Source organism: Oncorhynchus mykiss, chromosome 3 (genome assembly GCF_057628025.1).
Source record: "Oncorhynchus mykiss isolate SJ-2025 chromosome 3, ASM5762802v1, whole genome shotgun sequence".
NCBI classification, from domain to species: Eukaryota; Metazoa; Chordata; class Actinopteri; order Salmoniformes; family Salmonidae; genus Oncorhynchus; species Oncorhynchus mykiss.
In genome coordinates, this window is record NC_143024.1 from 24,197,742 (window position 1) to 24,225,427 (window position 27,686).

A 27,686-nucleotide genomic window follows, 5' to 3' on the forward strand; every position below is an offset into this window, starting at 1 on the left:
TGCAAAACAATGAGGAATTAAAAACGTCATTGATCTGATAGGTCAATATGCTGCCCAGATCATCATTCAAGCGATTAGAGCAAACTAAATGACAGTTTATGTGAAAGGGTTAGAGAAGTTCTGTTTGCAGAGTCAAATCTCACATTGACTATCACAGGACATGAACATTCTTTCACGGCATAACGGTTTGGTGCTTGCTGGATTCCATTAATCAGTCATGGTATTGGGCTCCACACCGCTACGCTGGATTGGCTGGATCATTCATCCCCATGTCGATGGTATCTCTGAAGACCAACTTAAAAACACATATTTACACTTGGTCTCTTGAGCGTCCATTTTCAGCATGTTAGAAGCTGTAAGGTGGAAGTAGTAAACAAATACTTCTCGACAACTGACACTGCCAACAAACCATACGAAGAAGCAGGTCCAACGTCTCATCACAGTGCTGTGTGTCACTAGACAGCTCTCTTGTGGTTCTCTGCTCAGGCATAACTCAACATATGCAGGTACAGTATCTTGGATGTGCTCACATCATCACATGCCGGTATAAAACTGTTTGGTCATCCCAATACAATTAATCTCTAAATTTTTGTGTTCCAACTTTCGCTGCCCACATTGTTTTGGGTACATTAAGCAATCAAACACACTCTAGAACACACACACTGGATATTTTGACAAGATACAGCTAAAGGTTGTTATTTTGGTTTAAAAACTTTTCTTTGCAGAGCCGTCATGCAGACACACATCAGTGGTTGGAAGCTGCAAATAAAGAACCAATGTCCGTGCATACTGTAAGCTTTCATTGGTTTTAATGCATTGCATTTTGACATCACATATTCAGTTTTTCCACAATCAACATTCAAGACACAGAGGCAGTTAGGACTACATTTGCAGTATATACAAACAGTCTATGCAGCCTTTATAGGGAGTCTTGGGTCTCGTGAGGTGACTGCCTTTGAATAAAGAGTGCAAGACAAGTATAAGCTAGCTACAACACATCCATACACACTGACTCAGTATCATGTCATATCCAAGCCAAATACCCACCAGTCTCAGCGCTACTTTGAAATGCCCTCATCATTCACTCCAAATACACCATACCCTTCCCCTTCATTCTCCATATTTCTACAGCCAAAATAAGACATATTCAGCCAAAATAAGACATATTCAGCCAAAATAAGACATATTCAGCCTAAATCTTCACAAGTAACAAAAAGCAACGGTGGCAAACAGATACCGGAAACAAGTAATGCTTTAACAGTGGAGCCAACTGGCCAAGTGATGCCTTCTTGCATCGTCACCGTAAATGGTCGCCGTGTCTAAACACATATGGGACACAATTTGAGGGATTTTAAATGATATTATTAGTAACCAATCAGATCAGTAACCAATCAGATCAATAGGACTGTAGATGTTTTCAAAGTGAGGAGAAAAAGACAGGAAATGTTGATATTTTGAGAGGAAACAAAACAAACCTTTAGTATGGTAGGTTTTCTGATTCTCCTAACCTTTCTGTGGGGAAGCTCTTATGAAGTATCTAACAGCCAGGAAAGACAGATCCTAACATATTGGTGCATGATATCCATAATACAGAATGAAACTGAAGAGAAGGACAATCTCTTAAATCCGCTCAATCACATCTCAATTGGTGATAAGTGGTCAAATCTGACTACTAACACAGATATTTGATCCTATTAGTGTTTAGCGGTCCTCTACGCAGCCATTTTGGTGGTAAGTTACAGTACGGTCCCATAGAATAGAGTTGTGCAGTGGTTACCAACCCTGGTTCTGGAAAGCCTTTTAAGTTCAGGCTTTTCTTCCAGCCCAGCATTCAAAACATTCAACGTGATTCAACTAATCAAGGACTAGATCATTATTTGAATCATGGGTTGGAACAAAAGTCTATACTTAAATACTAAAAAGTGTTCTAAAAGCAGTGAATGTGCTAAAAGCCTGTACTCTTGTGGCTCTCCAGGACCAGGGATTTTACCTCTGATGTAGTGAGTGGGTCATTGGTCATCAGTTCTCCATCAGCTGGTATTCAGTTTTCAGCCTGTTTCTCCAGCAGGCCCTTGAGGTGGGCGTGTAGCGGCTGGCACACAGCCTGGTAGCCCTGAGGGGTGAGGTGGAGGAAGTCATACAGGTCCTGGTGGGAGATGCTGCCGTCCGAGTGCACAAAGCCGGGGTCAACATTGAGGAGGGAGGCGTGGGGGAGAGAGGACACTGCATCCTTGACCAGCTTGTTGACCTGGGCGTTCCTCTCCCGCAGGGGGTTGGGCATCTTACCCCTGGGCAGCACTCCCTGTGGTTGGAAACATACATGATAGCACAGGAGGCTGCTGAGGGGAGAACGGTTCATAATAACGTTCGGAATGGAGCAAATGGAATGGCATCAAACACCTGGAAACCATGTGTGTGATAGTATTCCACTGATTCAGCTTCAGCCATTACCACAAGCCCATTCTCCCCAATTAAGGTCCCACCAACCTCCTGTGCATGATAGTCACATTGTTGCCATGCTGGAAAGGACAAACGTGCCAATATAGTTAGCAATGATAATGGAGTCCATAAAGCATGCAGTTCATAATTTAGGTTTGGGTTATCATAAAGGTCAATGGTTGTAAAGGGGATTTTCCAAGTGAACAAATGGGAGCGCAGTCAATCACATTAATTTAAATCATTTCAGTTTATTACAAGAATTCAGGGAGAACATCTCCAGAACAGAAGCCAAGAGAAATGTCTAACGGGCTTGTCTGAGAGGGTACTTCTATAATCCCGCAGCACCGAGTGTTGAGTAAACACCAGCCCGAGAGGCTTGTAGGAAGTCACAACATCAGCTGCTACAGAATCACACTGTCACAGATACATTATCAGTGTGTCCTCTGCGAAGTCTTTCAGCAAACTTTAACCTTTAACTTTAACATTCAACACTAGTAGACATTTGATTCTGGCAGTTGAACAGGTCAAAGGAAGGAACATCAGTACTTAGTAACAGTGAATCACATACAGGAAAATGATAAACCGTTGTAATGGGAAATGTTTGAAGTCACATGTGGTAGAAAATAGGAATAAAAACCCACCAGTACGAGAGTGTAAGCCTTCGGCAGCTTGTCCTTGATGAGTTGGACTATGGCCATAATGCCTCCACAGATCTGTTCTGCAGTGTGACCGTGATTATGGGTGCCCACCCACAGCACCACAACCTGGTGGAGGCACAGGCACAAACATCAACTTGGTGGGCAGTTTCATTCATACCACTTCATTTAAAAGCATTTTTTTGATACTGAAAGTGCTTTTTGGCCTGGGAACAGGCTTGAGACCATGGATCTGTGCAGCCATTAGGGTTTATATCTGAACAATGAGGAGTGTATGATCAACTCTAATGTAATGTACTAACGTGTTGTCTGTGTATATACATACCTTTGGGCTGATGTGGGCCAACTCTCCATTGCTCAATCTCCACAAGACGTGCTGTGTTTCGTCACCACCCACCCCAAAGTTGAGAGCGTGGAGAGGGGAGAACAGCTCTCGCCACACCTGACAAAAACAAATGAACACAATACCAGCATGTCAACTAGCATAACCTAGCAGCTAACATGTCTTCTTCTGAAATAACAAGACTTGTAATCAGAAAATATTCAAATATGGCAAAGTATGTTAGCTAAAGTTCCAACCAACAAATTATACCAATGTTTGCAGTCCCATTACAGCTGTCAGGATAGAGAGATTACCTCAAATTGGTGCAAGAGCTGGACAAGAGAGTCTCCTACAAACAGGACATCAGGTTCCTTGTCCTTGCTGTTAGACACAAAGTGGTTATGCTGTAGGCAGAAGGAGAGAGGAAAGGGGATACCTAGTCAGTTGCACAACTGAATGCATTCAACCGAAATGTGTCTTCCGCATTTAACCCAACCCCTCTGAATCAGGACCCCAGAGGAAATTGACAATATAGGTTACTGGGATTCTGAAATGGCAGCAGGATACACACCAAAGACATCCATCTGCCATCTCCCTGGATGTCCACACAAGGAGTGGGTGTGGCGGCGGGGTTGGAGTCTCCTGAGCTCATCACTTTGTCTGTCTAGTGTCAGAAAGAAACAAAGTGAAAATCAAGGCGTGGTAGATTAGAGCAGATGGTTGGATGCTTACTGTGTGTGAATCAAAAAGCAACTAACCACGGGTAGCTAGCTGGGTCACTACAGTAGAGTAGTGCAAAACAATTCCAAGTGAAATGTGTAACCCTATTCACAAATGGACGTGCACTGGCACATATTATGGGGCCTAATAATAATAATAACGATTGCAGTAACAAATACTTTAGCACAAATACACCAAAAACACGAGGTTTCGTTAGTCATATGTCAAGCCAGGCTACAGGAATAGTCAGCTAGCTATACAGTAGCTAGCTAGCTAATCATAAGGTTAGCATAAAGTGCTACGAACCAATGATGCATTGGCAATGTGGTGCATCAACGTACAGACTTTTTCATATTAATAGGTGTGGTTGCTGAATAGCTAACAGGTATTACTGTTTTACAATACCGTAATTGAGGTTCGGGCTGCCTGATAGTTCCTGAAAGTAAAATTTCAAGTCACTATAGAATGTACCATTGACCACGCATAGGTGAGCTACTTCAGTAAAATATTGTTGTTTTTTCCAGTCTAGTGATATGTAAGCGCATACAATTAGTACTGTATATGAATACTTTCATAAAAACACGTATTTTCACTAAAATATGGCTATCAAAGTGACTGCCAAAGGGAATTATGGTTGCGGATAAACTGTAGCCTACCTCCTCATATCTAGTTTTGGAATCGTCCGGTGTTTGTTCACTAGGGAAAGGCGCGCCGCCGTAGAGCAAATTTTACATTTGAGTCATTTAGCGGACGTTATTATTCTGAGCAATAGTGCTTACATGTTCATACTTCTTCCCCCCCCGGGAATCGAACCAACAACTTTGGCGTTGTAAGCGCCATGCGCTACCAACTGAGGTACACGGGACCAACTAACTGACAGACCATGAGAGCTTCTCAACTTCTTCATTCAAACATATAACTTTACAAAAGACTGCGATTATCGCCGAACTCTCCCGCGTCATGTCATTAATCAAATCATGTTCGATTTACGTCTCGCCAATTTCACAAACGTCGATGGTTGTTTCACTGAAAGTGACGTAAATTGAAAGTTTACGTTACTCTGTATTTAGTTAGTTCGCACCAGCCAGCTAAAAAACTGCATGTGCCACATGAGGAAATTAGGCAAATTAAATGTGCTGTTTTACTCAGTTTGGTGATATTGTTGAATATACCCTACACGAACACGCGCAGCTACATTGATTAGCACATCACATTTTCAATTTTCAAATTTTCAATTTTCAATGTGATGTTGGTGGCTAGTCCGGGACGTTGCTGGGCAACCAAACATTTTCAAAACTAGAATGTGTTTACCCCAACTTCCATTTTTGGATAGTTTGCGATATTGTAGATTGCACGTTTTCTGTATCTTGCTAGTTTATGTTACATAATATCACTGGTACATGCAACACTGTATCGGGGTATCTTTCTATTCTTTTTTAAATTTCGCCTTGATTTCCTGCACCTGTGCCTAATTTGTCCAGAAAAAATTGCTGGTGAGTGACTGCCGTTTGTTTACTAACGTTAGCTAACGTAAGCTCGCTAGCTAATCAACAACATTATTTTGTTCATGTGTGCTGATTGAATACTTTTTGTTATTGTGAACTGTTTTGTCTTGCTAGCTTGATAATGTTGGCCATATCTAGCTATTAGGTTTGCTAGATGAAGTTATTTTTCTGACAACGTTAGCTAATGTTCCAGGTTTCATTCATTTGTGTTAATGATCAAAAGTGTTCTGTTTCAAATAATACTTCTGCATGTGACCCAACAGCCATCTTTTTTTTGAATTATTCAGTATTTTCTGTGCACCTAGCATTCCACCTCATGATGAGCCATCTACATGGCAGAGCCTTAACAGAGAAGCAGAATGTCCTGCATGTTTTTAGCAAGCACTTCAAGTCTACAGATAAAACCTGTAGCCCAACCAACAGATCCACTCCACACTGCTGCTCTTCAAGCCATACCAAGAACACAGAAGCACAAAACAGCCAGACGAACAAGACTAAACGACTAAAAACACGCAAGGAGAGGAGACAGGTAAGCAGAGGAGGATCAAATAGCAGATCCCACCAGCACCAAAGCAGCAAAGAGAAGGACCACTGTCATGGTTGCTGCCAAAGCTGCTCTCGCCTTCCTCCACGGAGAGATGCCCCATTAGCCCGCGTTTTCCCCGCAGGGCAAGAGCCCAGCATCATCACGAACAACCGTCTCATCGGCCACCATGGCCTGTTCAACCATGAGGTGAAGTCCATCGACATCGAGCGCCTGCTGAGTGAGCAGAGGAAGTTGGAGAAGCTTGGGCAGCGCGGGGAGCGAGGCAAAACTACTGCTACTCTTCCTCCCCTTCCACCCTCATCTTCCCTTCCTTTCTCCTCTCCTGGGCCTGATTCAGATGTGGGTGAAGTTGCTGTTCCTGACAATGTTGAGGAGGATCCAGATAAAGGGAGAGTAGAAAGAGTAGTAGCAAAGAGTAAGGCCAACAAGTGTTATGAGAATAGGTCTAATTCAGAAAGCAGACTTTTTAAGTGTTCTCATGGGGATACACAAGAGGATTTCAGAAGAAAATTCACATCTATTCAGGTTTGTCTGGAGAAGAATGTAGCCAGTCACTCTAACAGCCAGGAGTCTGGTATCACACCAGGACAGACACATCATAGCGGTCTGACATCATCAGAGGGCGGCGTAGTTACCCTATCATCCACAGAGAGTCCCTCACGTGTGGTTCGAAACAAGAGCAAGGGGCCCAGGCCTGTAGTCTGTGAAACACTGTTGTCACCCAGTGGAAGGAATGAAAATGAGAGACCACCTGACACAAGGGCTGAGGTTAAGCCTGTTGTCCTTACCATGGAGCAGACCCCCAAAAACCATGGACCTATTCTCCCACACACACAGCCATTCAGGCCCAGTCCAAACATCACAATATCCTCCTTCTCAGCAAGAGGTGGACGCAGTGAGAGCTCAGACAATCAGATGCAGCAAACTGTCACCAACCCTGTCAGTGTGGTAGCTGCGCGTCTGTGCAGGTCTCTGCAGCTGCCACTACTCCGCAGGAGACACCTTGTGGCGGAAAGTAGGGAGGTGCTGCTGCAGGCCCTACGGGAGAGGCACGGGCTCCAGCTGCAGGAGAACCTACTCAACGTGCAGCGGCGTCTCAGCTTCGGTACAGGACCCACCACAACCAGGGCCGGCCTGGGGCAGAGAACAATCCTGGAAGGCGTAGGTGCATATGGAGGCTGGCCTGCAGGTATGGTATATAATGTGCTTGCGGTTGTGAGTGTTGGGTTGAGGACCGCAATAAGAAATGGAATCCTCTGTACTCTTGATCATATAATCATACTGTAACTAATCAGATCATATTGATTGAAATTGTGGCCTATCTGTATTATTTGTCAAATGTTTTATTGTAGCCTAACTGCATTTGGATATCGATAGTATTGTACACCACAGTGGGGACTTTGAAAATATCTTCAGTGGTGTAGTTTAGTTGAATGATTTTTCAACTATCACAGCTCCATTGGACAGTGGTTTTGGAGAGAGCATGGTGGAGCATCCGTGCCTAGACGCCCATAGGTCAGCCCCCAACAAGAGGAGGAGGAAGCAGCTATGCCCCAACAGAATGACCCCTCCTCAGCCCCTCATTGGGTCGCAGAACAGCCTGGACACGGTACGAGCATAAGACATTGAACTATCAGTCATCTTCAGCCATATAGCTTAATAGTAAATAAAAATGGTGAATTTACATCTTATATATATAATTGGTAATTGTAGGTTTATTGTGATAGGATTTCCTAAACAAATTTGCAATAGAACGTGCTACTATAATGCTACAGTACATTTTGTTAGTGAAATTGTCACAGAATGTTCTAAATGACAGTCTTCTTTGCAATACTTAGAAATACTGTATGATAACAAACCAATTGCTGCCACACTTGCTTCTCTTTAGGCTGCTGCATGGAACCCCAACCCCAGTGTGGAGCAGGTTGGGGAACTGATCGGAGAACTACTTAGGCCCTCTTCCTCCTCGCACTTCCTCATGGACCTCCAGCCCTCTGGTTCCCCCTCTCGCCACCATGTCTTTGCCCCCCCTCCTTCCTCACCTTGGGCAGCTCAATCCGGTCTGCCTCAGCCCTGGGATGACGTATTCGACAGGGGAAGCAAGAGCGAGTCAACCAGGGTGGATCACTTTGAGAACTGGAGGTATGACCCAGATTTGAGTTTTCTAAACCAGACAGAAACAGTGAGAGAGAAGAGCAGTGGGCCTTTCTATCATGAGAGTATGCAGTGTTTCCTGCAGTATCCCACAGGGCCAACAGAGGGACACAGAGACAGACACTTGCCACAGCAACAAGATCCATACGACATTGAAAGAAGCCATTTTGGTGGTTCTTCCTCATCCTTTTTTGCTCCTACCCACTATCCACTAGACAGTCATCAGCTCCACCCTTTCTATCGCTTCAACCGCCGCCCCCCAACCAGCCCTGTAATCTCCAGGTCCCACCTTCCTGACATGGCCTACTATCCCCCCTCCAACATGCTGGAGAGTGGCCTGTCTCCTCCTCTGCCACATGGGTCCCTACCTGCTTTCCCCAGCCCTGAACGCTGGTCTTTCCCCCGGATGAGACTGTACTGATCCTCTGTGTAGTAGAGACATGCATAAGCACAATGCTATGTTGTTGAGTATTTTCCAAATGCATACCATCAAGTCTAATTGTTTACAATTACAACTGACTTGATTTATTTATTTATTGTTATTGAATACCATCATATGATTGTCAGAAAGACAAAGTGCCATCCAGGAAATGTTGTTTGTATATTTACAAATGTAAGTTAAATGTGTGAGAAAACGTTATTTTACAAATATGTTCTAACATACATTTCACATACTCTAAAACGACTTACAGCCTGGACAGTAAAAACACAGTTATGCTGTAGAAAGGTAACAGCAGCAGAATTATTTTGTATTGCATGAATACTTCTAATTGAAACATTTGCATGCAAAAACATACAGAAGCACTATAAGAGAAAATGAATTGCAGAACTTATGCAGTATGTTGTTTACAGACAGCTACAGTGGACAAGTCAACTATGGCAGTACAAAATATCCAAGAATCTGGCCCTTGTGTTTTTTTTGTGGCCAGTGGGCCTACTTAAAGTATACTTTATTATTTTTGACAAGCAGAATGCTTTAGCACAGATTATAAAAGACATGAATTAGCATGAATGCATTCTGCAGAGGATTGTCTGCTGTCCATGGGTAGATCCCAATTGCATATTCCTCGCCTTGTCTCCTTCTCAAAACCCATTGGATGAGAAAGCCAGAGGTCACTCCCCTCTGACCTTTTTCTCCAATTGGTTTTGAGAAGGAGCGAGGACATGAGGGGTATACAATTCTCCCTCTGTAAGATGGACTGAATAAAATGAACCTGTAAGTAAAATACTGTACACACTGTATCTTATATTAAAATCTAATAATAGATCATTCATTTACTTGTTTTAGTTTGTGTACTACTGATTGAGACAGTGATATTTTACAACAAGAAGTATACTTATAGAATATTTAAATTCACTTTGCAACATGATTTGTCAAGGTACGTCTCATCTTATTTACCATTTCCATTTTGCATCTTTTAAATGTACATACAGTATTACAATATTATTATGTACTGATCACAACAGGATTAAGTTCATTTTTTCCATTAGAGCAAATTACAAAAGAAAACAAATTATGGCTTTAGCTAATAGCAGTCAATCAAAGCATAAACAATGCTGGATTTCAAGAAAGTAGAACATAAAATAAAATGTTATTTGTCACATGCGCCGAATACAACAGGTGTGCATAATTTCAGTATTTTTACTACATCGAACTTTGTTTAATGTCCTGGAAACAGGCTGCTGCCAGGGCGAAGTGTGTCCTCTAACCTTACAGTGAAATGTTTATTTACAAGCCCTTAACCAACAATGCAGTTTTAAGAAAAAAATAAGTGATAAGTAAAACATTTAAAATAAAAGTAACAAATAATTAAAGAGCAGCAGTAAAATAACAATAGCGAGGCTACATACAGAGGGTACTGGACAGAGTCATGGCACGGAGGGCACTTTTACAAGAGATTCAGTTCCTCTCTCTGTTTCTATGTGTGTGGGTGTGCATAATTGCAGTACTTTTACTACATTGAACTTTGTTTAATGTCTTGGAAAAACAGGCTTCTGCCAGGGCAACGCGTGTCCTCTAACCCTTTCCTTAAGTAATAGGTCTCATCTGTCGGTGTCTTGCTGATTTGAGACAGTGATATTTACCAACAAGATGTATACTTAATTTTAATATTCTTTAACTTTGCAACATGATTTGTCAGGGTATGTCTGATCATATTTCCATTGCCATTTCATCTTTTAAATGTACAAACAGTATCACAATATTATTTAGTACAGAACAAGATTAAAAAATGTTCTTTTTGTCCATGAGCAAGTTACAAAACCCCCGCCCCCCCCAAATGAATTAAGGTTATTAAAGCACTAAATCAAAGCATAGACGATGCTGGATTTCAAGCAAGTAGAAATCATGGCACAGAGGGCACATTTACAAGAGATTCAGTTCCTCTCTCTGTCTTTGTATGTGTCTCTGTGTGCATAATTTCTGTACTTTTACTACATTGACCTTTGTTTCATATCCAGGAATCAGACTGCTGCTAGGGCAAAATGTGTCCTATTACCATTTCCTTAAGGCATTAAGTAATAGTTATCATCATCCGTCGGTGGCTGATTGAAGTATTCCTCCCTCCCCTCATCCTCCTCTTCAAACCTGCTGCTCCCACTCCTCAGCGCCCTCCTCAGATGGTTCCAAAACAGTTCCTGAGCCTTGACCGGGTCTGTGCAGTCTGACCCCGGCCACTGCAGGTAGGTCTTCTTCAACATTACCTTTCTCATACGGTGGTAAGCTGAGAGCTGCCTTTCAGGGATGGGTTCCAGGAAGATGAGCAGGAGCACATCCCGGAGCTCATGGAAGAGCCTGTAGCTGGCCAGCTGGATCTCCAGGGAACACCACTCGCTGCACAGGAAGTGCCTACTAACCACGCAGATGGTCTTGCGGCTGCTGTACACGGCGGAGACGATGTTGTCCACGATGTTGCGACCCAGCTCAAAGTCACGGTGGTGCAGGCACAGCCTGAAAGAGGCTCCGTTGCCCTCCAGGTTTGGAAGTAGCTGGTCAAGTACCCAGGGCTCGTCCGCCGAGTTATAGGAGATGAAAGCATCGTATTTGCTGTGCTCCTCTTTCTCCCTCAGCCTGCGCCAGTGTTGGCCGAACCAGGAGCGGAACACATAATAGCTATACTTCAGTTTCCAATACAGCTTGGTGTAGAGAAGTGGGATTATAGTCAGCAGTAAAATCACAGTGGTTGTGGTGGCAAAAAGGTACTCTCCCAGGTCCAGGTAGCAAACATTGGTGTCGAAGTTGTAGAAGCTTTTTTGGAGTTTTTTATCTTGGCACTGTAGACTGTATAGTAAGACTAACTGGACTCTCTGGTTAGTCAAAGTCCAGTTCTGCAGGTCACTGTTGAGGCAGGTGCAACTAAGAGGAATGTTGCGCAGGTCCAGGTAGCGCAATTTAGGTAGAGCCTCCAGCACATTCACATCTAAGGATTGCATTACGTTTTGGTTGAGAAGCAAGATTTGCAGCTCTGTCAGATTCCCAAAAACCTCCTTTGAGAAGGACTGGATGCCCATGTTCCTTGCACTGAGCTTGCTCAATTTCCGCAGGTTTTTGAAGACACCCGGCTGCAGCTGCATCACCCCGGCACAGGAGTTGTCCAAGGAGAGGAAAGTCAAGTTGGTCAGATCGTCAAAAGTGTCTGCTGCGAAGCTGAAGATGTGATTGTCGGTAAGGTAGAGCGATTGGAGGGAGTTGAGACCACGGAAAAAGGCATAAGGCAGCATGTTGAGGCCGTGGGGCATCTGCGCATCTAGTTTGAGGTTGCGAAGTTTTGTTAGATTCACGAAAGGAGAGTTGGTATGTTTAGAAGAGAAGCTAACCTGATTCCCATGTAGATCAAGAACTTCAAGAGTAGCATGGAATGGTTTAAACTTGGAGCTGTCAATCTGTTTGAGATTGTTTCCATCAAGGTAAAAATTGGCCAGGTTATCGAGCCCCACAAAGGCTGACTCTTCAAAATGAGTGATTTTGTTCCCTCCAAGATCCAAAATGTGCAGGTGTTTGAGTGAATGGAAAGTCTTGTTGAAAAGAACAGCTATCTGATTGTTACGTAGGTTAAGTATTTCCAGGCTATGCAGATCTTCAAAGCTATCCTGGTACAGATCGGTCAGGAGGTTATTGTCCAGACGCAGTGTGACAAGATTAGTCAGCCCACTGAAAGCCTTATGGTCAAGATAGGCGATTATGTTTATGTTGAGTTGTAGGGTCTTCACATTTGGTGTGTGGTGGAAAGCAAAAGAGTTGACTTTGAGTATGCGATTGTAACGGTAGCTCAGATCTGTCAGATTTGGGAAAGAGAGGTTCTGTCTGTTGCAGGACATTAGGGAGGTGAGGTGGTTTTTCTCTGCTGTGAATTTCTTGATTTGATCCTGTCCTTTGAGAAAGTGGAGGCATCTTACCTTCTTCAACTGGTTAAAGGAAAGGTCCAATAAACCTCGGATTGGTGGACAGTTTGAAAGTGTGTTCTTTCGCAATGACAGAATCCCATTGCTTCCCAGACTCAGCTTTTTAACAAATTTGACCTTTGTACTCAAAAGGCTGCATAACTCCATGAGCAGATTGTCAGTCTTCAACCCCATACCAGAGAAGTCTATGTTTCCACCTCTAACATTGCTGACATTCAAAAGTTCTGGCACTGTAACATTGGTTGAATGCAAACGCATGTAGTTTAGCTTCCGCAAGTCCAGACCTTGGAAAGCCCTTGAAGGGAGCTGGTCATTGTAGGAGAGATCCAGCAGTAGTACATGGCTGAGGAATCCCCACTCACATGCTAAAGTGACCAGTTTGTTTTTACAGAGATAGAGGGTGGTGAGGGACTCTGGTAGGTCTGTATGGTTAGAATGATGGAGGGACGTTAGATAGTTATTGCACAGGTCTAGTTTCGTCAGCTTCGATAAGTGAGTCACAGATTCTGCCACCGCAGAGAAGTTGTTCAGGTAGTTCTGCCGTAATGTGAGGACATCCAGATTGGAGAGTGAGGAGAAAATACCTGGAGGGAGCCTAATCACTGAGTTATTATTTAGTGACAGGTTGACAAGGTTTTTGAGGTCTTGAAACACAGAGGAGCTGAGATTTGATATTTTGTTCAAGGACAGGTTTAGGCTCTTCAGTTGGCTCATATTTTGGAATGCCTGGTTGTCTATGGTCTCCAGATGGTTATTGTCAATCTGAAGTGTCCTGAGGTTAGGAAGGTGAACAAAGCTATTGTCAGGTATGTGTTTTATCAGGTTTATGGAGATTATAATTGTGGTGGCATAGGGTGGCAGGTCACCTATAATGGCAGATATGTTCTTTGCCTGGTGACGTATACAAAGGAATGTTGTGTGGTTTGAGTTTGGGTCCTCAGTGCAATTCCTGAAGCTATAGCCAACGGTGAACTTGGCAATGTGAAGGACAATTGCTACTGATACTAATATTTTATATTTTAACCCGGCCATATTGTCTGACGAGTGCAGCAGTAGAGGAATAAGGTGAGTAATGTTCTACATCCTGTCCAATGGTTCTGAAATCTTTCCAAGGAGAATCCTGTCCTTTAAAATCACAGTACATTCATTTTAAGTTCCAGGAAATGCATGCATTGGGAAAATAAAGCGGATGATTTTCTTTCTTCAAAAGAGTTGTATGGCTGTGATAATCATCCTGAATTATACTCCTTTATTCTCCATGGTTGAGAATGCTGATAAGAAAGCCAGCTAAATGGGAGAAAGGAAAAACACATTTGAGCAACTTTACAATACATTTCTCAGTGACTTCATTGGAAAACAAAAGTCTCAGTTCTTGTGGCTTTCAGGTTCCTCTTTTCCATTAGGTACTTTCCTTCACCATATCATGAAACACCTCAACCTCAACTCAAACATCTCCCAATGGGGTCTTTTAAGTCCAATCAAATTTGACAAATTTAAAATTTGCCCAGTTGGACAAAGTTCAGTTTTGTTTTTTAATATGTTTTTGGTATTTCATTTTTTCATGAACAGTGATAGTCGAAAATGTGGAAGGAGACAGATACAGAGAGGACGGGTTAAGAGGGAATTGTACCCACATCGCCAGGCGTATATTTGGCCCAGAGTCTTGGGTGCTAACCACTACACCAGACTGCTTAAAAAGATTTCCCTTCAGTCAAATCGGGAAGCAATTTGAAATTCCAATGACATAATTTAAATGAGAATTTATCTAAAATGTATTGCAATTTTTATACTTGCATTCTTGAAAGTATGAATAGTTTCAGTTCATATGCTGAATGTCACTAAATTAAATTGGAATTTACCCCAATCCAGATAAATAAATGGATCATATGAATGCTGCTCAAGCGTTTTTCTATAAATAGGGGGTCCATGTTTAATATTGGAATCTAATCAATCCATTTAAATAAATAGTGGGGCCCCTGGGCAGGGGTGCAGCCATGGGTGGACTTGGCTCCCTAGTGGGTGGGCCAATGCCCACCCATGGCTGCACCCCTGCCCAGTCATGTGAAATCCTGACTCTCCACAAAAGGGCTTTATTACAGACAGAAATACTCCAATTGCACACTCCATCCAACTAGAGACATCTGTGCCGTTGTGTGACAAAACTGCACATTTGAAAGTGGCTTTTTATTGTCCCCGCACAAGGTGCACTTGTATAATGATTATGCTGTTTAATCAGCTTCTTGATATGCCATACCTGTCAGGTAGATGGATTATCTTGGCAGAGGAGAAATGCTCACTAACAGGGATGTAAACAAATTTGTGCACACAATTTGAGAAATGTTTTTGGTGCGTATGTTGGGACCAACACTTGTTGTTTCTATATTATAGTCTGTACTACACAATGAGCATGGCGACCCTGCTGTAAATCAAGGAGGCAACAACAGGTGATCAACATCAATTCGCTAGGAATATTAGATCCAATGTGGATTTCAAGTTTTCATAAAAATCGTAAATCGGTATTTTTGGACACCGATTTGGCCGATGAAATTTTTTTAATAATAATAATATTTTTTTTTTTTACACCTTTATTTAACTTGGCGAGTCAGTTAAGAACACATTCTTATTTTCACTGACGGCCTAGGAACGGTGGGTTAACTGCCTTGTTCAGGGGCAGAACGACAGATTTTTACCTTGTCAGCTCGGGGATTCGTTTTTGCAACCTTCCGGTTACTAGTCCAAAGCTCTAACCACCTGCCTTACATTGCACTCCACGAGGAGCCTGCGTGGCAGGCTGACTACCTGTTACGCGAGGGCAGCAAGAAGCCAAGGTAAGTTGCTAGCTAGCATTTAACTTATAAAAAACAATCAATCTTAACATAATCACTAGTTAATTAACTACACATGGTTGATGATATTACTAGTTTATCTAGCGTGTCTTGCGTTGCATATAATCGATGCGGTGCCTGTTCATTTCTCATCGAATCACAGCCTACTTCGCCAAATGGGTGATGATTTAGCACTGCCGTTGCACCAAACCTAACTATAAACATCAATGCCTTTCTTTAAAATCAGTACACAAGTATATATTTTTTAACCTGCATATTTAGTTAATATTGCCTGCTAACATGAATTTCTTATAATTAGGGAAATTGTGTCACTTCTCTTGCGTTCCGTGCAAGCAGTCAAGGTATATGCAGCAGTTTGGGCCGGTTGGCTCGTTGCGAACTGTGCGAAGTCCATTTCTTCCTAACAAAGACCGTAATTAATTTGCCAGAATTGTACATAATTATGACATAACATTGAAGGTTGTACAATGTAACAGCAATATTTAGACTTAGGGATGCCACCCGTTAGATAAAATACGGAACGGTTCCGTATTTCACTGAAAGAATAAACGTTTTGTTTTCGAAATGATAGTTTCCGGATTCGACCATATCAATGACCAAAGGCTCGTATTTCTGTGTGTTATTATGTTATAATTAAGTCTATGATTTGATATTTGATAGAGCAGTCTGACTGAGTGGTGGTAGGCAGCAGCAGGCTTGTAAGCATTTATTTAAACAGCACTTTAGTGCATTTGCCAGCAGCTCTTCGCTGTGCTTCAAGCATTGAGCTGTTTATGACTTCAAGCCTATCAACTCCCGAGATTAGGTTGGTGTAACCGATGTGAAATGGCTAGCTAGTTAGCGGGGTGCGCGCTAATAGCGTTTCAATCGGTGACGTCACTCGCTCTGAGACTTGGGAGTAGTTGTTCCCCTTGCTCTGCAAGGGCCGCGGCTTTTGTGGAGCGATGGGTAGCGATGCTTTGAGGGCAGAGAGCATCATGAAGAACAAGGAACACACCAGGCAGGTCCGAGATACTGTTGTGAAGAAGTTTAAAGCCGGATTTGGATACAAAAAGATTTCCCAAGCTTTAAACATCCCAAGGAGCACTGTGCAAGCGATAATATTGAAATGGAAGGAGTATCAGACCACTGCAAATCTACCAAGACCTGGCCGTCCCTCTAAACTTTCAGCTTATACAACGAGAAGACTGATCAGAGATGCAGCCAAGAGGCCCATGATCACTCTGGATGAACTGCAGAGATCTACAGCTGAGGTGGGAGACTCTGTCCATAGGACAACAATCAGTCGTATATTGCACAAATCTGGCCTTTATGGAAGAGTGGCAAGAAGAAAGCCATTTCTTAAAGATATCCATAAAAAGTGTCGTTTAAAGTTTGCCACAAGCCACCTGGGAGACACACCAAACATGTGGAAGAAGGTGCTCTGGTCAGATGAAACCAAAATTGAACTTTTTGGCAACAATGCAAAACGTTATGTTTGGCGTAAAAGCAACACAGCTGAACACACCATCCCCACTGTCAAACATGGGGGTGGCAGCATCATGGTTTGGGCCTGCTTTTCTTCAGCAGGGACAGGGAAGATGGTTAAAATTGATGGGAAGATGGATGGAGCCAAATACAGGACCATTCTGGAAGAAAACCTGATGGAGTCTGCAAAAGACCTGAGACTGGGATGGAGATTTGTCTTCCAACAAGACAATGATCCAAAACATAAAGCAAAATCTACAATGGAATGGTTCAAAAATAAACATATCCAGGTGTTAGAATGGCCAAGTCAAAGTCCAGACCTGAATCCAATCGAGAATCTGTGGAAAGAACTGAAAACTGCTGTTCACAAATGCTCTCCATCCAACCTCACTGAGCTCGAGCTGTTTTGCAAGGAGGAATGGGAAAACATTTGTCTCTCGATGTGCAAAACTGATAGAGACATACCCCAAGCGACTTACAGCTGTAATCGCAGCAAAAGGTGGCGCTACAAAGTATTAACTTAAGGGGGCTGAATAATTTTGCACGCCCAATTTTTCAGTTTTTGATTTGTTAAAAACGTTTGAAATATCCAATAAATGTCGTTCCACTTCATGATTGTGTCCCACTTGTTGTTTATTCTTCACCAAAAAATACAGTTTTATATCTTTATGTTTGAAGCCTGAAATGTGGCAAAAGGTCGCAAAGTTCAAGGGGGCCGAATACTTTCGCAAGGCACTGTATTTGAGGCTAAATTGATTTTATTGATGTATTATATTAAGGTAAAAGGAAAGTGTTAATTCAGTATTGTTGTAATTGTCATTATTACACAAAAAAATGCAGATTATTATTATCGGCTTTTTTTGGTCCTCCAATAATCGGTATCGGTATCGGCGTTGAAAAATCATAATCGGTCAACCTCTAATTACAATTAACAAACATATACCTTATTTACGTAAGTATTCAGACCATTTGCTATGAGACTTTGAATTGAGCTCAGGTGCATCCTGTTTCCATTGATCATCCTTGAGATGTTTCTACAACTTGATTGGAGTCCACCTGTGATAAATTATATTGATTGGACATGATTTGGAAAGGCCTGTCTATATAAGGTCCCACAATTGATAGTACACGTCAGAGCAAACACTAAGCCACGAGGTCGAAGGAATTGTCCGTAGAGTGCCGAGACAGGATTGTGTCGAGGCACAGATCTGGGGAAGGGTACCAAAAAATGTTGGTACACTTTAGTAAAGGGGTCTAGATACAGTACCTTCGGAAAGTATGTCCAGAATATTATTTACATTTTTATGGAAGGTCCCCAAGAACACAGAGGCCTCCATAATTCTTAAATGGAAGAAGTTTGGAACCACCAAGACTCTTCATAGAGCTGCCCGGCCCGCAAAACTGAGCAATTGGGGGAGAAGGGCCTTGGTCCCGGATGTGACCCAGAGTTCCTCTGTTCCTCAGAGTTCCAGAGTTCCTCTGTGGATAAGGGAGAATCTTCCAGAAGGACAACCATCTCTGCAGCACTCCACCAATCAGGCCTTTATGGTAGTGGCCAGACGGAAGCCACTCCTCAATAAAAGGCACATGACAGCCTGCTTGGTGTTTGCAATAAGTAACCTACAGTAAAGACTCTCAGACCATGAGAAACAAGATTCTCTGGCCTGATGAAACCAAGATTGGAGGAAACCTGGCACCATCCCTACGGTGAAGCATGGTGGTGGCATAATCATGATCCTTGATGAAAACCTGCTCTTGACCTCTTGGGAATTTAGACTGGGGTGAAGGTTCACCTTCCAACAGGACAACAACCTTAAGCACACAGCCAAGACAATGCAGGAGTGGCTTCGGGACAAGTCTCAATGTCCTTGAGTTGCCCAGCCAGACTTAAACCTGATCTAACATTTCTGGAGAGACCTGAATATAATTGTGCAGCAACGCTCCCCATCCAACCTGACAGAGCTTGGGAGAATCTGCAGAGAGGAATGGGAGTAACTCCCCAAATTCAGGTGTGCCAAGCTATTAGTTAAACTGGAAACTGTAATTGCTGCCAAAGGTGCTTTACTGAGTAAAGGGTCTGAATACTTATGTAAATGTAAAATTGTTTTTTTTTTTAAATAAATTAGCCAACATTTCTAAACCTGTTTTTGCTTCGTCATTATGGGTTATTGTGTATAGATTGATGAAAAAAAGTATTTAATCAATTTTAGAATAAGTCTGGGTCAGTATACTTTCCTAAGGCACTGCAACTTGTGAACACTGCATGCACTATCACCACAGTTGCTCGTCACTTGACTATCATTCAGAAATGTTCTTCCTGATGTGGGAAAATATAAAAATGTAGGCTAATTAAACAGCTTGTACCCTAGTTTATAGAAAGACCCTCAACCACTGAAATCAAAGCATTGACTTTTGTACTGCTGCATGCAGCAATTTTCCTAATTTAACAAATAAGTTGTTCAATTTCATTTCACTCATCATAATCCATAGCAAATTCTACAGCTTTCATTTACCTATCATAATCCATCATAACATAATTTTATAATAGGTTATCAAACACGTTTCAAGAGTTATTTTACAAATCACATTCAAATAAAGCAAAATCATATCTCAAGTCCTTTTTTCTCTTTAATTTAAAGCCTCGAATCCAGCCTTACCTCCATTTTGGTGGCTGTATCCTGCCTGTATCATGTCCTTTCTGCTACATTATGAAAGCCTGTCTCTTAATCCCTGTTTAATGACTGCCTCACTTTGGTTGTACCGAAAGAGGAAGGAAAGGGACAACGGACATGGAGTCATGACACACGATTAATTGAAAGTTGTTCTCCATTTATTGTTCTTTATGTACATGGCGAGCGAGAGAGAACCCCAGGGACTCCAGTCAGCAATGTGCCAAACACAATATACACAGATGCAACACTATATACACAGATGCAACACTATATACAATCTCTTTATTCTGCTGGGGGAAGGTTTTCATTTTTAAAACTAAAAACAGATATTTGTTTGAGTAATTTCAAAATAACTGAAACACTGTTGTGCAATAGAAGGATTGATTGCAAAAGAAAGTGGGAGGTCTCAATATTCTCCTGATAAGTAGGACCAAATAACGCGTTAAGAGGGATGGGTCTTATTTCATATAAAAAGGAAAGGTGTTCTTGGTCGCCAGTTATATGACAATTCAAGTTTTTGTTATTTTTTAAAATCTCTTTTTTTTTTTACGTAATTCCTGTTTTTGTGGTTGGTTAGATTAATTGTGTCCACCACACCGAGGTAGTGGGCTGAAGAGGGTGTGGCGGGTAGTCTGGAGGACCATGAACCTTAAGCAAACTTTAACAAAGAAATAATTGCCAAAATAAACTTTGTTAGAAGCTTGATTCACTCAGGTAATCAGGTAATTTTCAGAGAAGCAAATACACACGTGACTTAATTGAGTCATGATATAAAACAACACTATATAAAGTACATCATATGAGTAAACTGTAAACAGGTCATCTGACAGATTCCGCAGAGGCAGGCAGGCCATGACTACCCAGCAGTGGTGGAAGAAGTATCCAGTTGTCATACAGTACTTGAGTAAAAGTATAGATACCTTAATAGATAGCTACTCAAGTAAAAGTGAAAGTCACCCAGTAAAATAGAACTTGAGTAAAAGTCAAACTATTTGGTTCTAAATATACTTCAGTATCAAAAGCAGAAGGGAAAGTATAAATCATTTCAAATTCCTTATTAAGCAAAGCAAACTGCACCAATTTCATGTTTTTAAAATGTACAGATAGCCAGGAGCACACTCCAACATTATTTACAAAAGATGCATTTGCGTTTAGTGAGTCCGCCAGACCATAGGCAGTAGGGATGACCATGTTCTCTCTTGATAAGTGCATGAATTTCACAATTTTCCAGTCCTGCTTAGCATTCAAAATGTAATGGGTACTTTGGGTTAAAATGTACAGTGCCTTGCGAAAGTATTCGGCCCCCTTGAACTTTGCGACCTTTTGCCACATTTCAGGCTTCAAACATAAAGATATAAAACTGTATTTTGTTGTGAAGAATCAACAACAAGTGGGACACAATCATGAAGTGGAACGACATTTATTGGATATTTCAAACTTTTTTAACAAATCAAAAACTGAAAAATTGGGCGTGCAAAATTATTCAGCCTCCTTAAGTTAATACTTTGTAGCGCCACCTTTTGCTGCGATTACAGCTGTAAGTCGCTTGGGGTATGTCTCTATCAGTTTTGCACATCGAGAGACTGACATTTTTTCCCATTCCTCCTTGCAAAACAGCTCGAGCTCAGTGAGGTTGGATGGAGAGCATTTGTGAACAGCAGTTTTCAGTTCTTTCCACAGATTCTCGATTGGATTCAGGTCTGGACTTTGACTTGGCCATTCTAACACCTGGATATGTTTATTTTTGAACCATTCCATTGTAGATTTTGCTTTATGTTTTGGATCATTGTCTTGTTGGAAGACAAATCTCCATCCCAGTCTCAGGTCTTTTGCAGACTCCATCAGGTTTTCTTCCAGAATGGTCCTGTATTTGGCTCCATCCATCTTCCCGTCAATTTTAACCATCTTCCCTGTCCCTGCTGAAGAAAAGCAGGCCCAAACCATGATGCTGCCACCACCATGTTTGACAGTGGGGATGGTGTGTTCAGCTGTGTTGCTTTTACGCCAAACATAACGTTTTGCATTGTTGCCAAAAAGTTCAATTTTGGTTTCATCTGACCAGAGCACCTTCTTCCACATGTTTGGTGTGTCTCCCAGGTGGCTTGTGGCTAACTTTAAACAACACTTTTTATGGATATCTTTAAGAAATGTCTTTCTTCTTGCCACTCTTCCATAAAGGCCAGATTTGTGCAATATACGACTGATTGTTGTCCTATGGACAGAGTCTCCCACCTCAGCTGTAGATCTCTGCAGTTCATCCAGAGTGATCATGGGCCTCTTGGCTGCATCTCTGATCAATCGCCCCTCCTTGTATGAGCTGAAAGTTTAGAGGGACGGCCAGGTCTTGGCAGATTTGCAGTGGTCTGATACTCCTTCCATTTCAATATTATCGCTTGCACAGTGCTCCTTGGGATGTTTAAAGCTTGGGAAATATTTTTGTATCCAAATCCGGCTTTAAACTTCTTCACAACAGTATCTCGGACCTGCCTGGTGTGTTCCTTGTTCTTCATGATGCTCTCTGCGCTTTTAACGGACCTCTGAGACTATCACAGTGCAGGCGCAATCATACGGAGACTTGATTACACACAGGTGGATTGTATTTATCATCATTAGTCATTTAGGTCAACATTGGATCATTCAGAGATCCTCACTGAACTTCTGGAGAGAGTTTGCTGCACTGAAAGTAAAGGGGCTGAATAATTTTTCAGTTTTTGATTTGTTAAAAACGTTTGAAATATCCAATAAATGTCGTTCCACTTCATGATTGTGTCCCACTTGTTGTTGATTCTTCACAAAAAAATACAGTTTTATATCTTTATGTTTGAAGCCTGAAATGTGGCAAAAGGTCGCAAAGTTCAAGGGGGCCGAATACTTTCGCAAGGCACTGTATGGAGGAAAAAGTACAATATTGTCTTTAGGAATGTAGTGAAGTAAAAATATAAATAGTAAAATACAGATACCCCAAAAAACTACTTAAGTAGTACTTTAATTGATGTATTTTTACCTAAGTACTTTACACTACTGCTATCTCGTCATCACGCATGAAAACCTGGGTAAAAACAAACAGGTTAACATTAATCATGACATCACACACTATGAAAACACTTACAGGTAGGGCCTTGACTTTTTCTTGACTAAGTGACCTTGAAGAGGGACATCTCAGCCAGGCTGCAGTTTTAGGCTATAAATATGTTCAGGATTTTCTTGGTCAGGTCATGTTGTCGGGAAATTCTCCTGGCCCTAAGATAAAGGAAGTCTATAAAGGAGGGTGAAGACAGAGACAGACACTTGCCACAGCAGCAAGATCAATTTGACATTGAAAGGAGCCATTTTCCTCATCCTCATCTGCTCCCAACCACTATCCACTAGACAGTCATCAGCTCCACCCTTTCTATTGCTTCAACCGCCGCCCCCCAACCAGCCCTGTAATCTCCAGGTCCCACCTTCCTGACGTGGCCTACTATCCCCCCTCCCACATGCTGGAGAGTGGCCTGTCCCCTCCTCTGCCCCCCAGGCCCCTGCCTGCTTTCCCCAGCCCTGAAAGCTGGCCTTTCCCCCGGATGAGACTGTACTGATCCTCTGTGTAGTAGAGACATGCATAAGCACAATACTATGTTGTTGAGTGTTTTCCAAATGCATACCATCAAGTCTAATTGTTTACAATTACAACTGACTTGATGTTTTATTTCTCGTTTGAGTATTGTCAGGCCATATCATGGGCAGAAAGACAAAGGAAATGTTTGCATTTTTAGAAACATTTAGAAATATGTTCTTTCATATTTTTTCCATACTCTTAAACTACTTCTAGCCTGCACAGTAAAAACACAGTTATGCTGTAGAAAGGTAACAGCAGCAGAATTATTTTTTATTGCATGAATACTTCTAATTGAAACATTTGCATGCAAAAACATACAGAAGCACTATAAGAGAAAATGCATTGCAGAACTAATACAGTATGCTGTTTACAGACAGCTACAGTGGACTTGACTAGTCAACTATGGCAGAACAAAATATCCACAAATGTGTCCCTCAGGTTTTTTTGGCCACTGGGCCAACTCACAGTATGTATATATTATTATTTTTGACAAGCAGAATTCTTTAGCACAGATGATCAAAGACAAATCAGAATGAATGCATTATACAGAGGATTGTCTGCTGTCCATGGGAAGATCTCAATTGCATACTCACATCTTCTCTTCTGAGGTCTCTCCCCTCTGACCTTTTCCTCTGGGTTTTGAGGAGGAGAGGGGATGCGATTATGTAATTGAGATTCTCCCCATTTAAGATGGACCGAATAAAATGAAACCTGTGAATATAATACTGTACATAGTAACACTGTTTTATATTAAAATCTAATAATAGATCATTCATGTGTTTGTTTTAGTTTGTGCATTCCTCATTGAGAAAGTGATATTTACCAACAAGAAGTATACTTATAGAATATGTAAATTAACTTTGCAACATGATTTGTCTGATCATCTTATTTCCCAAGTCCATTTCCATTTTACTCTGCATCTTTTAAATGTTCATACAGTATTACAATATGATTAAATATTGATCACAACAGGATTAAGTTCTTTTTTTCAATGACAGAAAATTTAAAAAGCAAAAAAATGATGACTTGCTTAATATTGCAATTGATCAAAGCATAAACAATGCTGGATTTCAAGCAAGTAGAACGTTATGGTAATGAAGGCACTTTTACAAGAGATACAGTTCCTCTCTGTCTTTGTATGTGTGTGGGTGTGCATAATTTCAGTACTTTTCTACATTGAACTTAGTTTCATATCCTGGAATCAGGCTGCTGCCAGGGCAAAGTGTGTCCTCTAACCATTTCCTTAAGTCATTAAGTAATAGGTCTCATCTGTCGGTGTATTTACCAACAATAATTATTATAGAATATTTATATTAACTTTGCAACATGATTTGTCAGTGTATGTCTCATCAATTTCATTTCCATTTCCATTTCCCTCTACATCTTTAAAAATGTACATACAGTATTTCAATATTATTTAGTACTGATCACAACATGATTAAGTTTGTTTGCCATGAAAGCAAATTAAAAAAGGAAACAAATCATGACTCGTTTATTATAGCAATCGGTCAAAGCAAGTAGAACATCATTGTACCGAGAGCACATTTACAAAATACTCAATTCCTCTTTCTTGTATGTGTGCCTCATTTTAGTACTTTTACAACATTAAACAGGGCAAAGCGTGTCCTCTAACCCTTTCCTAAAGGCATTAAGTAATGCTTAGCATCATCGGTCGGTGGCTGAATTAAGTATTCTTCCCTCCCCTCTATCTTCAAACCTGCTGCTCCCGCTCCTCAGCACCCTCCTCAGATGGTTCCAAAACAGATCCTGGGCCTTGACTGGGTCCGTGCAGTCTGACCCCAGCCACTGCAAGTAGGTCTTCTTCAACATTACCTTTCTCATACAGCTGCCTTTCAGGGATGAGCTCTAGGAAGAAGAGCAGGAGCAGGTCCTGGAGCTTGTGGAAGAGCCTATAGCTGGCCGGCTGGATCTCCAGGGAGCACCACTCGCTGCACAGAAAGTGCTTACTAACCACTCAGATGGTCTTGCGGCTGCTGTACACGGAGGAAAAGATGTTGTCCATGATGTTTGCGGCCCAGCTCAAAGTCACAGTGGTGCAGGCACAGCCGGGAAGAGGCTCCGTTGCCCTACAGGTTGGGAAGTAGCTGGTCTACTAAGCGGGATTATAGTCAGCATTAAAGTCACAGTGGTTGTGGTGGCAAAAAGGTACTCTCCCAGGTCCAGGTAGAAAACATTGGTGTTGAAGTTGTGTATGTTTTGTTGGAGTTTTTTTCTGGGCACTGTAGACATTAGAGTAAGACTAACTCAAAGTCCAGTTCTGCAGGTCACTGTTGAGGCAGGTGTAACTAAGAGGAATGTTGCGCAGGTCCAGGTAGCGCAGTTTAGGTAGAGCCTCCAGCACATTCACATCTAAGGATTGCATTACGTTTTGGTTGAGAAGCAAGATCTGCAGCTCTGTCAGATTCCCGAAAACCTCCTTTGAGAAGGACTGGATGACCATGTTCCTTGCACTGAGCTTGCTCAATTTCCGCAGGTTTTTGAAGACACCCGGCTGCAGCTCTATCACCCCGGCACAGGAGTTGTCCAAGGAGAGGAAAGTCAAGTTGGTCAGATTGTCAAAAGCTGCTAGTTGTAGGGTCTTCACATTTGGTGTGTGGTGGAAAGAAAAAGAGTTGACATTGAGTATGTGATTGTAACGGTAGCTCGGATCTGTCAGATTTGGGAAAGAGAGGTTCTGTCTGTTGCAGGACATTAGGGAGGTGAGGTGGTTTTTCTCTGCTGTGAATTTCTTGATTTGATCCTGGAGGCATCTTACCTTCCTAAAATGGTTGAAGAAAAGGTCCAATAAACCTTGGATTGGTGGACAGTTGGGAAGTGTGTTCTTCCGCAATGACAGAATCCCATTGGTTTCCAGACTCAGCTTTTAAAAAATTTGACCTTTGTACTCAAAAGGCTGCATAACTCCATGAGCAGATTGTCAGTCTTCAACCCCATACCAGAGAAGTCTATGTTTCCACCTCTAACATTGCTGACATTCAAAAGCTCTGGCACTGTAACATTGGTTGAATGCAAACGCATGTAGTTTAGCTTCCGCAAGTCCAGACCTTGGAAAGCCCTTGAAGGGAGCTGGTCATTGTAGGAGAGATCCAGCAGTAGTACATGGCTGAGGAATCCCCACTCACATGCTAAAGTGACCAGTTTGTTTTTACAGAGATAGAGGGTGGTGAGGGACTCTGGTAGGTCTGTATGGTTAGAATGATGGAGGGACGTTAGATAGTTATTGCACAGGTCTAGTTTCGTCAGCTTCGATAAGTGAGTCACAGATTCTGCCACCGCAGAGAAGTTGTTCAGGTAGTTCTGCCGTAATGTGAGGACATCCAGATTAGAGAGTGAGGAGAAAATACCTGGAGGGAGCCTAATCACTGAGTTATTATTTAGTGACAGGTTGACAAGGTTTTTGAGGTCTTGAAACACAGAGGAGCTGAGATTTGACAGGTTTAGGCTCTTCAGTTGGCTCATATTTTGGAATGCGTGGTTGTCCATGGTCTCCAGATGGATATTGTCAATCTGAAGTGTCCTGAGGTTAGGAAGGTGAACAAAGGTATTGTTTGGTATGTGTTTTATCAGGTTTATGGAGATTATAATTGTGGTGGCATAGGGTGGCAGGTCACCTACAATGTCAGAAATGTTCTTTGCCTGGTGACGGATGAAAATTAATTTTGTGTGGTTTGAGGTTGGATCCTCAGTGCAATTCCTGAAGCTATAGCCAATGGTGAACTGGGAAATGTGAAGGACAATTGCTACTGATACCAATGTTTTATTTTTTAGCCCAGCCATGTTTTCTGACATGTACAGCAGGAAAGGGAAAAGGTGAGTAATGTTGTACATCTAGTCTGAACTGTATCCAAGGAGAATCTTGTCCTTTAATAGCACTGCCATCATTTTAATTTCCAGGAAATGTTTGCAGTGGGAAAATAAATGTGTTATTTTTGTTTCTTCAAATGAGTTGAAAACTCAGCACAACAGAAACGTCCTCTCACTGTCAACTGTATATACAGTGGGGCAAAAAAGTCTTTAGTCAGCCACATTGTGCAAGTTCTCCCACTTAAAAAGATGAGAGAGGCCTGTAATTTTCATCATAGGTACACTTCAACTATGACAGACAAAATGAGAAAGAAAAAAATCCAGAAAATCACATTGTAGAATATTTAATGAATTTATTTGCAAATTATGGTGGAAAATAAGTATTTGGTCAATAACAAAAGTTTCTCAATATTTTGTTATATACCCTTTGTTGGCAATGACAGATGTCAAACGTTTTCTGTAAGTCTTCACAAGGTTTTCACACACTGTTGCTGGTATTTTGGCCCATTCCTCCATGCAGATCTCCTCTAGAGCAGT

General features: G+C 41.8%; 3 protein-coding genes and 1 pseudogene across 5 annotated transcripts; 1 reads left to right on the plus strand and 3 right to left on the minus strand.

Moving 5' to 3' along the window:
* Positions 1-792: 792 nt before the first annotated feature.
* On the minus strand, positions 793-4,821 carry LOC110509927 (platelet-activating factor acetylhydrolase IB subunit alpha1). 2 transcript variants are annotated; one of them, XM_021591157.3, is made up of 6 exons: positions 4,543-4,821; positions 3,989-4,081; positions 3,732-3,821; positions 3,421-3,537; positions 3,081-3,203; positions 793-2,302 (listed from the first exon to the last, which is right to left on the minus strand). In XM_021591157.3, the coding sequence occupies exons 2-6, from the start codon at positions 4,067-4,069 to the stop codon at positions 2,042-2,044; spliced, it is 672 nt and encodes a 223-aa protein (XP_021446832.1). In that variant the 5' UTR covers positions 4,070-4,081; positions 4,543-4,821; the 3' UTR covers positions 793-2,041. The 2 variants fall into 2 exon arrangements, with proteins under 2 accessions (XP_021446832.1, XP_021446824.1); XM_021591149.3 differs by having other exon boundaries at positions 4,444-4,616.
* A 548-nt stretch (positions 4,822-5,369) lies between these two features.
* On the plus strand, positions 5,370-9,617 carry prr19 (proline rich 19). 2 transcript variants are annotated; one of them, XM_021591191.3, is made up of 4 exons: positions 5,370-5,630; positions 5,948-7,378; positions 7,644-7,798; positions 8,078-9,617. In XM_021591191.3, the coding sequence occupies exons 2-4, from the start codon at positions 5,959-5,961 to the stop codon at positions 8,762-8,764; spliced, it is 2,262 nt and encodes a 753-aa protein (XP_021446866.3). In that variant the 5' UTR covers positions 5,370-5,630; positions 5,948-5,958; the 3' UTR covers positions 8,765-9,617. The 2 variants fall into 2 exon arrangements, with proteins under 2 accessions (XP_021446866.3, XP_021446857.3); XM_021591182.3 differs by lacking the exon at positions 5,370-5,630 and having other exon boundaries at positions 5,716-7,378.
* Positions 8,846-19,892, minus strand: tlr21 (toll-like receptor 21). The gene is made up of 2 exons (XM_021591169.3): positions 19,715-19,892; positions 8,846-14,031 (listed from the first exon to the last, which is right to left on the minus strand). Exon 2 carries the CDS (start codon positions 13,774-13,776, stop codon positions 10,849-10,851), a length of 2,928 nt encoding a protein of 975 aa, XP_021446844.2. The 5' UTR covers positions 13,777-14,031; positions 19,715-19,892; the 3' UTR covers positions 8,846-10,848.
* Positions 19,893-24,989: 5,097 nt separating this feature from the next.
* On the minus strand, positions 24,990-27,302 carry LOC110503616 (uncharacterized; annotated as a pseudogene).
* Between the last annotated feature and the right edge of the window lie 384 nt (positions 27,303-27,686).